The 14,001-nt window shown below is 33.7% G+C and overlaps 1 protein-coding gene and 1 long non-coding RNA gene across 2 annotated transcripts; both read left to right on the top strand.

Moving 5' to 3' along the window:
- The first annotated feature begins 518 nt into the window (after positions 1-518).
- LOC128200068 (uncharacterized) lies at positions 519-7,746 on the top strand. The gene is made up of 2 exons (XR_008252519.1): positions 519-5,407; positions 6,086-7,746. It is a non-coding gene; the product is annotated as an uncharacterized LOC128200068 (long non-coding RNA).
- A 2,768-nt stretch (positions 7,747-10,514) lies between these two features.
- LOC113522233 (uncharacterized) lies at positions 10,515-13,531 on the top strand. Its single transcript, XM_052892176.1, has 2 exons — positions 10,515-10,790; positions 12,680-13,531. The coding sequence occupies exons 1-2, from the start codon at positions 10,527-10,529 to the stop codon at positions 13,499-13,501; spliced, it is 1,086 nt and encodes a 361-aa protein (XP_052748136.1). The 5' UTR covers positions 10,515-10,526; the 3' UTR covers positions 13,502-13,531.
- Positions 13,532-14,001: the final 470 nt, after the last annotated feature.

Consider the following 14,001-nt stretch of genomic DNA (forward strand, 5'->3'; position numbering starts at 1 on the left):
TCTTTAGGCTGTTATGCCATATATTGGTGCATATGTTGTTGGGTTGTAACTGATCATATTGGAAGAAAACAATTTCTTTAGGTTGTTATGCCATATATTGGTGCATATGTTGTTGGGTTGTAATGTGCCGAATTGGAAGAAAACAGTTTCTTTAGGCTGTTATGCCATATATTGGTGCATATGTTCTTGGGTTGTAACGGGTCAAAATAGAAGAAAAGACTGAATTACTTCCAGCTGTTGTGCCCTATATTGGTGCATATGTTGTTGGGTTGTAACGGGTCGAATTGGAAGAAAACAATTTCTGTAGGCTGTTATGCCGTATATTGGTGCATATGTTGTTGGGTTGTAACGGAATTAATATGAAGAAAATATAACTGAATAGTACTCGTCTGTTGTGCCGTATATCGGTGTATACGTTGTTGGTTTGTAATGGATCAAATTTGTTGAAACTCACAGGTGGCGACACTGAAGCGCATATGCCGTTACATTAGCTGACTGATAACTGGCAGTTTGCAGTGCATTGCAGTTGACAAGCACTTGCTCAACAACTGCGCTGCACTAACATACATCAATCTTCAAAAAAAAAAATATTACTATTATTATAATAAATAAATTTTATCAAGTACAATATTTATGGTATTCTTTCACTAGTGCAATGCACCAAATGCCAAGGCTTTGGCCACACCATAAGTTCTGTAAGAACGCGGAGGACGTCTGCAGTCATTGTAGAAGAGCACACGCCTGGAAATGTAAGGACAGGAATAAAAGACTGTCTGCTCAGTACATAAATTGCAACGAGGCCAAAAACCAACATCTTGAGAACAAAATGCATTCAGCGAGGAATGCCTATAAAGAAACAAATGGGACCAAATAGTAAGATATAGTATCTCGTATTGCTACTAAGTGTAGCCAGGTAACGGACCAATCACCTCCGACAGACACAAGGAACAACCAGATTAATATCATATAAGCTTATCAGCTCCAACGGATGCGTGAGACAACGAGCTGAAGGTCATACAAGCCACTCCACCAACGGATGCGGGGGATGACGAGCTCAAGATCATACAAGTCAATATTCAGCACTCCAAGTTAGCGAATACGAAGGTAAAAGAACAAAGATGTCATCGCATACGCTGCATCTATGATGATGTAACCTCAAAAATAATAAAAATTAAATTGATCGACTTAAAAAGACTCACAAAACTTGTCTTCATATAAGCCTTTCACTGTCCACTGCTGAAGTAGTTTTGCTAATAGCAGTCACGCTTGGTAGGCGGATTGGCAACCGCAGTTAGGCTTAGATCACAACTCAAAATTAATGGCAAATGATCCGACCAATAAATATCCCGACCCACATTTACATCTGTAACCGTACTCCAGGCCGCCTGTGTAACAATACAGCGGTCCAACCATCGTGTACAGCCATGCTAATTGCTAATAGCAGTCACGCTTGGTAGGCGGATTGGCAACCGCAATTAGGCTTTGAAGATTTCGCCCTTCCTAAGCAGCAGATCCTACGACACCAACGTGAAAGGAACGCGTGGTTTATTCTATGCCAGGATCACACGGCAACTTATATGTGTGTTGGAATTCATAAAATTTGTTAATGTTGCCAATCGAGACGTCACGTACCGATAGTAGAACAAGAAACAACGGCGACCCTGTCGTCGGACGCCAGTAGTGGCGAGATGTTTTAATTACAGCAACAATGAACTATAGTGTTCCTTCTACGTATTTGTTACTATTCGTATGAAACTAGTGCCCCACTGTTGCTCGTTTGCTTTGGGGTTTGGGAGCGTTCTTAGAGTGAAGCTTAAGTCGACGAATACTCAGTTACGCTTGTGCGTAACGTACTGTTCAGACAATTCTGACAGCTAAAAATAACCAGCTATTTAGCTATTGGCTATTGTACGAATGACTCATTATAACCGATCTTATAGCGTGATACTATTTAGTTGTATAACTGTGCAGTTGCATTACATCGAGTTCGATTCTCGACGCAGTAACATATGTTAGATAATGCAATAGAGGCTGCATTTAATAAAAATACTGAATACACTAGTGAGGGCACATATGACAATCAGGGAAATATCCTTCCACCACTAGTTTTTTTTTTTTTTTTTTTTTTTTTTATTAAACAAACTGCTTTGTTGTCAATATTATGTTAGGTATATCCATTAGGAAAAAATCTCTTAATTTTGTTCATAGTGGTGCCACCTATGTAATAAGTTAAGAAGCTTTAGGTATATCAACCAGAATTGAACAGACTATCCCAAAGTTTAAGTTCATATATCATAGATGTCGCTAACTCTTGCTGATAAAGTGAATTTTGGTTACTTCATTAATGGCATTGCTGTTAAAGTTTAAGATATTTCTTATTAATAAATATACTCATAATTTATCGGCCATCATACGCTGTCGGTTTAAACAGCTATGACAGCTACGCATCGCTAGTGCCCTCTACAGGGATTGTGTTAAACAACCATGGTACCACAAAAACGAAAATTGATCATAGAAAGTTTTTGACAACAATAAACAAATTATCAAAAATGATATGTGCAATTTTTATGAACAAAAAAAATTTATTTGAAAATTTTTTATGAAATGTCTTTTTTTCGAAATTCAATGACTAGTACTTAACACAATTAATGAAGTCAAGTAACATCAAGATAAAAATGATAAAATAACTTGCAAGTTATTGTCTCAAGAAAATTAGTGAACTATACATTAATTCATTGTCATATCACGTGAGTGGAAGCAGGTGGCTCAGGACCGCTCCTTACGACAGTCTATGGGGGAAGCCAATGTCCAGCAGTGGAAGGATAATAACTGACATCCTCATGACTTATTCACTTACAATCGAAGACAGCCTCTAAACGACAAGTAATCAGTACCGTAATAAACCATTATAAAAAAAAAAATTAAAAGTATATTCTTTATTTTTCTTTTTAATTTAAAATTCGTTTAATTCTTTATTTTAACGAATCAACCATTTATGCATCTTCTAAAGGTCGACTCAAAGGCATTGTATATGCCATAAATGTATTTTTGTTTATTTTAAATAAAAATCTGCATTTTAATCAAAGTTCGCTTTTTTTTCCATAATAGACAATTCGAATATTATTTTTAATTTTACATAAACTGTCAAAACAATGTATCATACAAAAAATAGTAAAGAGGTTGCATTACTTAAATATATTGCTCTTAACAGGCATAAGGATTTTTTTTTTCAGCTACTACACGAAATACATTTTATATAGGTTGATGGAATTGTAAAACATCAAAGCCATTGAAAACTTTAACAATGTTTACACAAATTTTCAAAAATATAATGGCCGCCAAAACGAAAATAGACACAACTGACGGGCCTTTGACAAAACAAATGACTAGAGCTAAAGACTGGAAAAAAGACGGGACAATTTTGATACAAGAAATTTGCCTTTATTTTTATGATACTTAGACGACCAAATTCAGTCCCTCGACCCTGCGACTTTTCGCACATGACAATATTTTTGCTAAACTACAAAATAAAAATGTTATACCAAATAACTTGCAAGAGTTATTGTCTTAAGCAAAGAAACTATCATTTATTTATTGTTACCTGCAGTTGACAGATAACTCTGTAACTAAATGATAGAAGCGTGCCATAAGAAAAAAAAAATCATAGAAGGTAAATAGGGAAACGATATTGCAGCATGGTCTCCGACCTTAGCCTGTTCCACAACGGAACAAACGTACTAAAAAAAAAAAAACGATATTCATGTTCAATGAAATGTCAACGTCAATATCAAACTAAATGTCAATTACAGATATGTCATAGACTCTATGCCAGAGAGAAAGCAGGAATCTATAAGCTGCTTCGACCAAAATTATTAAAACATATATAAAAACGTAGTGATGTATTCGTTCTGTTACAATTGAAGTGAGACTAAACGACTAGACGACGATAAATCAGTGCAGTGAAACCATTAAAAAACAAAAATTAAAAAGTTACTTTTACGTGCCGGCTCTACTGAGCCGTTATGTGAGAAATTTTGTTGTGAATAACCTATTTGTTTATTTGTACCCAATATTACGTAAATAGGCAGAATCCAGTATTAGATAAAGCTAGGGATTTTTACTTATCTTCCTTTTTATACATCTCTCATTCTCACACCTCAGTTACAATTTAATTAATTTAAAGCTTTATGTATTGTTCTCTAGCACATGTTTGTATTAATAAAGTATTTTTATTCAAGTAAACTCAATAATAAGCATTTTTAAATAGTTTTTTTTTTTTTAATACATCTACCATTTGGTTCAGAATGTAATTTCAGCTGAGAACAGACAAGAAACACAGCTGTTGCTTTTTTCCAAATAAAAGTCAAATGTACAATAACAAAAACTTATATGAGCGAATAAAATGACTATCACAAACTCCTTATTGATAAAAATAAAAAATATTTATATACTTTGTCAATGTGAATATGCAACAATGCAATTTTGATCTGCATTTATTGCATACCATTGTTATTGTTGTTTATATTTATTTATTTATTCTTTATTGCACAATAAAACTTTGTATTGATTGTAACCTGTACTGAGTACTCATAAAGGGAACTATTGTAAGGAGACAAAAACATTTTTGGTACATATTGAGAATAAATAGTTACTTTTAGTAATCAAAGAAAAAGATGGGTGGAAAGTGATCAGGATTAAAATTATGATGGAGGAAGCTTTTACACCAAAAAACAAATAAAATTGTTAAAAAAAAATCATTAATATCATAAAATTTTAAGAACAAGTTCCAAATTAAATATTTGCACGCCACACGGTTGAATGCAGAGTCTTTTCTTTAACATTAAATACTTCTAATGTATTAATCTGTATTCATGCAAATAAAGTTATCCATTATTCATTAATTCAAAAAAAAAAAAAATTTACTTGTAAAGTATGGGAAATAAAGCTTATATTAAAAATTAGTAATATACAATCCCAGACATGTGCTTTAGGCCTATGTCCAGCAGTGGACAGATAACAACCGATATGATGTTGACAATAACAGAGATTAGACACAAGTTGTCAAACATCAGTAAAAATGTTTTTTTTTTCAAACTCTTCTTATGCTTTTCAAAATGTTATTTTTTTTCCATCTTGATGATTTAAACGGTAAATTAATGCACAATAAACCTCCTCAAGTATAAGGCAGAATAAATATATAATTGCGAAGAGAATAAATCTATCAATAATTCTAACAACTGTTTCATAAAAATACAACGACACAAATATTAAACAAGAAATATATCCAGCCTAACCTTGGACCCTTACTGCAGCAGATGAGCAGAAGATAGAGCTCAGTGGAGAAAGCTGGAGAAAGCTTTTGCCAGGAGCCACTCCGAATTAAGAGACATATTGTAATGTGAGACTGGTAAGTATGTTTTACCAAAGTTGTAGCAAATTTTGAATAAAACGGCTTTATTATTATATCCAGCAATTAGTTCAATCTAAATATTTTAAAAACAAAACAACTGTAAGAACAAAGAAATCCAGAGTTTTCACCATACAATATAACATACAATTCCATACTACCCACATTTGACGGAATACAATAATCTTATAAGATAGTAATTACATTTGTTTGGCACTTTTTTACCAGAGGGAGACTTTGTACAAAAGTCGATTGCTTGGGTACCTCTGTCCCATTCGTGTTTCAACCGTGAAGCAGTTGTGTTTGCATGGCTGTGTTTCGGTTTGAAGGGTGGGATATGGCGTGAATTTACTGGGTACAGAGGAATAACACCTGAGTCCTCAGGAATGGCAACGCATGGGGGGTATCATGGGCGAAACAGTATACTCTGTTATGTCCATGGTACTGCTCATGTCTATAGGCGACGGTTACCACTTTCCATCAGGTGGGCCGTCAGCTTGTTTGCCATTCTAAGTTCTATAAAAAAAAAAAAAAAAAAAAAAAAAAAAAAAAAAACTTTTTTATTATCTTTATGGTTTTTTTTTTATTAATAAACATGCATTTATTGAGCTAAAGCTTATATTGTATTTGTAATTTTCGAACATATGTTTTTTTTTCGATCAACCTTTCTCGTTCCAGAGTCCAGACTACCCACGGATGTAGTGATACTCACAACCAACAATTCCCCTTACAACACAGAGGAATCTCAGAAAAACAATTCAAAACAAATCTGAATAGTTACTCAATGTAAATTCGAAGTCCCATAGCAAATCTCTGATAGCTATCAACACTGCCACATCAACACTTTATAAAAAAAAAATTATCATCCATATGGATGCCCTGAACGACTAGAAAGCTGCGTAGCTAACTTGCATTGATGTTAGAAAAAAAGTCAGATGCAAAATTATACAAAAGGCAAAGCGAACATATTGTTTCTATTTTTTTTTTCTTTTTGATTTACTAATTTTGAACATGTAGGTACCACAACAATCACCGATCACAAAAAAAAGAATAAAAATGACCAGATCGAACATGATTACCAAGTTAGAACCACTTTTATAGAACTACAATGCAATGCCACGCTGGAAATGTTGAAATTTGATGAATATGGAGAATATTTCAAAAAATTTACCATCCATATGGGTGTCCTGATTGACTAGAAAATCTTTTGAAAACTCGCGTTGGCACCAAAAAAAAAACAAATGAAGATCAACTAGATTCGAGACAATTCGACGAGTATGCACTGACCTAATTTTTTAAAAACTGAAGCGAACATATCGTTCATTACATTTTTTTTTTTTTCTTTTTTTGAATTACTAATTTCGAACATGTAGGTATTACAACAATTATCGATCACAAAAAAAAATATAAAAACAACCAGAACTTACACCAACGATTTAGAAATACTTTAATTTATTAACTACCAAGTTGGAAATACTTTTATAGAACTACAATGCAATGCCACGCTGGAAATGTTAAAATTTTGTGGATCAGCAAAATATTTAAATGCGAGGGTAATATTGCTGCAATAAATGCAATTGCATTTAAATTTCGAGTACACTTCAATGGTGCAAATAACCAAACAATTTCAATTAAAACGTAACAAAAACGAAAAAAAAAAAAACAAGAATTATATTGTGAATACGAAAAAAGAAAATTTTAAATTTAATCGAACTTAACAGCACGACAACCCAACTCAACTAATACAGATTTAAAGACAGAACCAGTGTTCTCACCTCATTATTGAGTTTTCCGGCTAAGCAAATTAGAAAAAAAAAAGCTAATAAATTTGAAATAAATAGTAATTTTATTAAAGTTTTAATATAACTGTCATTAAACAAAAAAATATTGAATTCTGGAAATAATAATTGTACAAAATTTACTAGACTATAAAACTCAGGCCAAAGTATTAAAACATGAGAACTTTTAATATGCTATTCATAGTGGCACTCATATATTATTATTACTGTGAACTAAGATGTTATGCATCCATATCAAGTCAATTTAAAGCCCTATTTAATATAAAAAAAATATTCATGCCAGTGAATAATAAATGTTCTACTAATAAAAAATGAAATACTAATTATATCATACAAGACGTTAACTGTCTGCTATTAAAAATAGGTCTCCCCGTTGGAGGATTTTGAGACCAATCTTGATAGGCGGGTTGGCAACTATCAACTAAGAAAGAAAGGGACCACACAACAAACTAAACGATAACTAAACATATGTAAAATTTTATATTGATACGGTGATAATTGCTAGTGTGTTAACTGAAATAAACTTTTGTTATTTACAAAGATTTGGTTAATTATTATGCTGTGATGTAATTAATGAATGCTTATTCATTTATTACATTACAGCATTGTTTTTGACCTTAGATTATATAGAGAGAATGTCCCAATATAAAAACTTCCAAAAAAGCAGATCAACTTTTTCTTACAATTTGCGTGATTAAATAATTACAATAATAAAATAATTAAATACAGATATATCAAGATACATTAAGTGCGTAAGTATATAGAATACTGATAAAAAAGGAGTCAGCTAATTTCGTAATTAACTAATAAAAAGTTGATCCGTTTTAAAGACTAAATCCTCTATCTATATAAGCTAAGCTTTAGCCTAAATCAAAATGTAATTGCTAAATGAAAAAATAAACGCTAAATAAGTACATGAACGGATATGTTGACAACACTGGAGAAAATTGTGCCACAGATTACCTATACTTCCTTTTTTTACCACAGATTATCTTGTTTTTCTAAATACAGGAATTAAAAGGAATGAATTTCTTTCACAACAAACTACCAATAAGTAAAATATCAATATTATTTAAAGTAGATGATTTTTTGGATGTTCATGTCACTGTTTATATGATTTAAATGATTCCGTAATAAAAATGTATAATGCATTTATTTAACCGTCTATGGGAGTCATTATATAAAGGTACCATCATTATTTATTTGTAGTTTGCATACTGGGCAACGTTACCGAAATCTTTGATGTTACACTAATTGTGTATAATTGTGACTTATTTTTTCAAGTAGACTTGGCCTTTTTGAAAAAGGTGTATATGTACTTTCAGACATGCCTATCGAAGCTTCTGTGATAGGTAGGGGTAATATCAAAAGATTTCAAGGCGGACACAACCCACCCGGCCTCTCTCTAAATATGTCTAAGAATATAATGATTAAATTATTATTTCGCCATGTGATACCGAAACAGAATAGGCCACCCCTTCCGTTCCTGTGTTTTTAAGAAACAATCAAGAGAGAGTGAGGGATGGGCGGCAGCGTTCTTCTTAAAATATCTACAAAGCCTAACGGCAAATGCTAATCCGCCTGCCAAACGTGGCAACTATTAGCAATTATGGCTAAAGACTGATAATTATTATTTCTGATTAAAGGCTAATTTATGTTTATTGGTTTAATTATATAAATAACATAATCATATCTGTTTCAACAAACAAAAAAAAATTTGTTCATAACCAAAACAGAACTAAATGCTAAAACTACCTACTTCTTCTTCTTTTCGTTAATGAGAATCGGTTGCTATTTTTACTAGCATTTCTGTCAGCGTCATGGATAAGAGGCTCGTACTGGAGATAGAAATTACATCTAAACAACTGATCTAATTTTGGACTTTTTATTATAAAAATTAAAAACAGATAATTATCAATGCTAAAATCAGGGGGGAGAAGAGATTGTTAGTAATGGGGATTAGTAGCCCAATTGCTAGCAATATACCCTGTCAGGTCGATCTGCACGCGGTTCCCCTTGGAAACCATTGTGGTTAATTCTAATGGAATTCGTCACTATGGGCTAACTGACCTGCTTCATTTTCACTAGTGATGGGACTCGAGTGATTTTTTTTCACTCGAGTCACTCGGTACTGATAAGTTACTCACTCGAATGCCACTCGAGTGAAGATAAAACTCGAGTGATTTTTATTGACTCGAGTCACTCGGAATATAAAACTCGAGTGACCAAAATTTTAAAACGAATAAAACAGTATTAATTTTACATAGAAAATGTGTATCCATTTTCTTAAAAAAAAAATCTAAACAAAATGTAAAAAATAGAATTTTCCTTCAAACTAAACCTGTCATACATATTCAAGAAACCTCTTATATCAACTATCAGTCAAATTAAAATATTATAATCTACTACTAATAAGTTCTAATCCAATTTAATTTATTCTAACAAGGAACTTTCATGAGATCCAAATATAAACAGTTTTATTATGTTCTTACACAATTTATGTAATAACATACGTGTTTTAAAATTAACTTAAATAAAACTTAAACATAATGTATCTTTAATGAGATAACAAATTTAACTGAAATTGGTGTAATAACTACTTTAAAAAAATAAATTGATCAATTTTTCCCCTACCAAACGGCTTCGATAATATCGACTTCAGCACACTTGCTAAAATAATAGAAGAATGTTTCTCCGTAACCTCTTTAGTAGTAACAGTTTGCGAAAAAAGTTTTGAATTATAAGTATTGTAATAGTTAGGTATGCTTTATTATTGTCAGAAGTCCATAAATCTGTTGTAGCAGCCGTATATTCAACTAAATGTAGAATATCTACAATTATAGTGCATGCGGCATGATAAGCATCAGGAAGAATTTTCTCTCTTAAAAGTTTCCTGCTACCGCGGGTAAACTTGTCATAATTTGAATTTCTCACTCGGTTCGGTATAAACCACTCGAGTGGTACGAGTCAACTCGAGTCACTCGTAATTCGAGTCGACGCGAGTCACTCGAAACTCGAGTCGTCAAAAATTTAACTCGAGTGCATGTATTATAAAAACTACTCGAGTGACTCGAGTGAAAAACAACTCGAATCCCATCACTAATTTTCACTTATTATTCCTCACTGGTGCCCCGCCAGCGTATACTGATAGCGAAGGCAGGGTTACCATTCTATTGTCAGCCATTAAAAAAAAAGTCGCTCTTCAGTGACCACTACAGATTAGATTAGAGAGAGTATGCAACAAAATGTCAAAATAAAATTTGACAGAGGGGATAAAATTTCAGATTCCAGACAAATTATCATATTGAAGACTAGGCAGCATGGTCTCCGACCTTAGCCTGTTCCACAACGGAACAAACGTACTAAAAAAAAAAACATTTCATAAACACGAAAAATTTTTCCGTAATCTGCGAACGTTTATTATTATTCTTTTTATAAATACATTTATCATCAATAAACGAAATAAAAATAGTAATATGTCAAATGAATGTGAAAAGGAACAGCTTTTATTACACCACGTACAACAGCTATTGTGTACAACCCGCCTGCCTTACAGGCAAGGAAGGAAACTGACTGCTGTTAAGGTAATAATATAATTTCTTTATACAAAGATAGTAACCAGTTATACCAGAGGGATTTGTATAAAAGTCGTTTACTTATACACCTCTGTCCCATTCGTGTTTCTACCGTGAAGCAGTTGTGTTTACATGGCTGTGTTTCGGTTTGAAGGGTGGGATATGGCAGTGAATTTACATGGTACAGAGGAATAACACCTAAGTCTTCAGGAATGACAACACATGGAGGGTATCATGGACGAAACAGTATACTCTGTTATGTCCATGGTACTACTCATGTCTATAGGCGACGGTTACCACTTTATTTATTTATTTATTTAATAAGGTACACCTACAACTTTTACATTTTACACGCAACTTAATCAATAACACAAAAAATAATTTAGCCTAATGTAAAAGTGTTTTACAGGCGAACACCACATGCACTATTATAATATTTAATAATTATTAACAATCACAATAACAATATCTGAATAATAAGTAGATTAAGAACTTATGTCTAAGATTTTCCTCAGTAAGTTACATCTGCTGTTGATGGCTTTATGATAAATAGAGTCCGTGTTATTTATTATAAAGATATTTAGGAAAAAATAAGATTACGAATTGTTCAAAGGAAAAATAGATAGAATTTTTTTATTTAGATACAGAATGACATCTATCGTAAGTATAACTAGCCAGTAACAGGAGGGTAACCATAGTTTCATCTACATAGGTTGATATGCTACAAAGTCTAACAGATGGATCCAAAATGGATGTCAATTTGATCGCTGTGAGCGTTCAGAGTCCTACATAATCCGGGTACAGGCGAGTTGGCTCCTAACACTGACCATCTTCACGCCTCTGAACACTTTCCATCAGATTTGCCATTAACTTGTTTGCCATTCTAAGTAGCATAAAAAAACCATGTAAAGGTCAACCTGACAGGGTATATAGAATATAGAACCCAACTCCATTGCCAGCAATTTATCCTGTCATATTAGTGTATTTGTTTTTTAAAATATAGTAGAAGAGAAAGGAGGCAAAAGTCATTGGAGCTCATTTATACGCATAAGATATGTCAGTGCAATAATCCAGGGACAAATCTGAGGATAGAAGTTTTTCTTGTTAACCGACTTCAGAAGGAAGGAGGTTCATGGTTCAGTTTTCTTGATAGGTGATAATGAAATAGTATCCCCGCCCGCGCTATTGGTATACACCGGTGGGGCACCAGTGATGGATGATAGGTTAGGATGAAGCAGGTCAGTTAGCCCATCATGATGAATTCAACGAGAATTGTTCACGATGGTTTCCAGGGGGAATCACGTGGAGGTTAACCTGATAGGGCATATTGCTAGCAATGGGGCTGTCAAACTCCATTGCTAACAATCCCTTCCCCTCTTCATGGTACAGTTGCTTTTATGTTTCTTACCTCACGACTCTACCAGCTATAAATTGTATTCAAAAATTTCTTATTTTTTTACTGAACGGATATACTCACAGATTTGGTCCTGTAGAAATTTTATCAAAATTGATCCATTGGTTTAGTTTTTAAATCAAAATAATTGATTTTGATTGAAGATGGGTTCTTTGTGGAACACATTTTTTTTTATACCACTGAGGTGGCAAACAAGCATACGGCCCACCTGATGCTAAGCGGTTACCGTAGCCTATCAACTGCAATACCAGAGGTATTACGCGCGTTGCTGACCCTGAAGCAACCTGTTTACCCCCCCCTTTTGAAGAACCCCATGCTGCAGTCTCTTGGGAAAACCTCAGCAGGGAGCTCATTTCATAACCTGAGTGTTTGTGGGAGAAAACATCTCTGAAACCGTATTGTATGCGACCATTTACAATCCAAATTATTTGAAAGATTGCATAAAAAATTTGTTTTTTTTTTTCATTATTATTAATTATTGCAGGTATATACAATCAACAACGAATCCAACCATCTCCTCATCTTCGGAGTCCCATCGTTGAATCTACGGCAAGAGACCAAAGCGTTGTTTGCTAAATTCGGCAAGCTCCTTCAATTCAATCTAACGAAACACCAGTCAGAACAATTCACGGAAACATACCATGCAAGGTACGAAAAAATACAATCAGCTAGAGTGGCCAAACGGATGGTGGACACGAAGAATTTTTACGGTGGCTCGTTGCATGTGTGTTACGCACCCGAATTTGAAGACATCAACGAAACGAGACAAAAATTGTCACAACGGAAACGAGATGTTTTGTTTCGTTCGAGAAACATACATAACGATGCTATAGCTGAGAAGGACAGAGAGGAATTGCTTAATAAAAATATAGAAAATACAAATAAAGAAGGAGAAATCGAGAAGAATGTAAATAATTCAAATAAAAGATTATTAAATATGGGTGAGGTTAACACGATATATAATGAAAATAGAGTAACAAAGAAGAAAAGAGAGATAAAAGAGGATGCTGCAACAGAGAATGAGTTTAAACCGTGTTATGTTAACGAAAATAAAAAAGTTTACAGTGGCAACACTAAAATTGGTAACAAAGATAGAGAATTAAGTTCTAACAGTAGTAAAAAAGTAAATAATGATAGAATTAGTGACAATATTGAAGTAGTTGACTGTACATCAGTTGATAACGAAGTTGTAACAAATATAAATGAAAGCTTAAACTACAAGAGTTTCGGTAACGAAGTAATCAAGAGAGTGCCTGAGAAAACATTAAATGTAATTAAATTTAATATTACAAATAAAAATACATGATTTAAAATACATTCTTTTTTTACAACACCAGCATGCGGCACACCTGATGGTAAGTGACTACCGCCGCTTGTGATCACCCACAACACTAAAGGCATTGTAGGTGTGCTGCCGGCCTTTTAAAAAGGAATATGCTCTTGAGGTGGGAAAGAGATTGTTAGTAATGGAGACTGAGAATCCCATTGCTAGCAATATGCCCAACCAGGTCCACCTCCTTGCGGTTCTCCCTGAAAACTATCATGGTTAATTCCTGATGAATTCATCGTGACGGGCTAACTGGCCTGTTTTCATTCTCATCTATCACCCTTCACTGGTGCTCCGCCAGCGTATAGCGTTAGCGTAGGCGGGGTTACCATACCATTTTCACACAAAAAAAATGCTCTTGAAGGTTATAATGTCGTATTGATTCGGAAATACTCGTTGCTAGCATTATACCCTGTCAGGTAGACCTCCACGCGGTTCCCCCTGGAAACCATCGTGAACAATTCTTGTTGAATCGTCGC

Source organism: Galleria mellonella, unplaced genomic scaffold (genome assembly GCF_026898425.1).
Source record: "Galleria mellonella isolate WM207_F2 unplaced genomic scaffold, CSIRO_AGI_GalMel_v1 utg150, whole genome shotgun sequence".
NCBI lineage: Eukaryota > Metazoa > Arthropoda > Insecta > Lepidoptera > Pyralidae > Galleria > Galleria mellonella.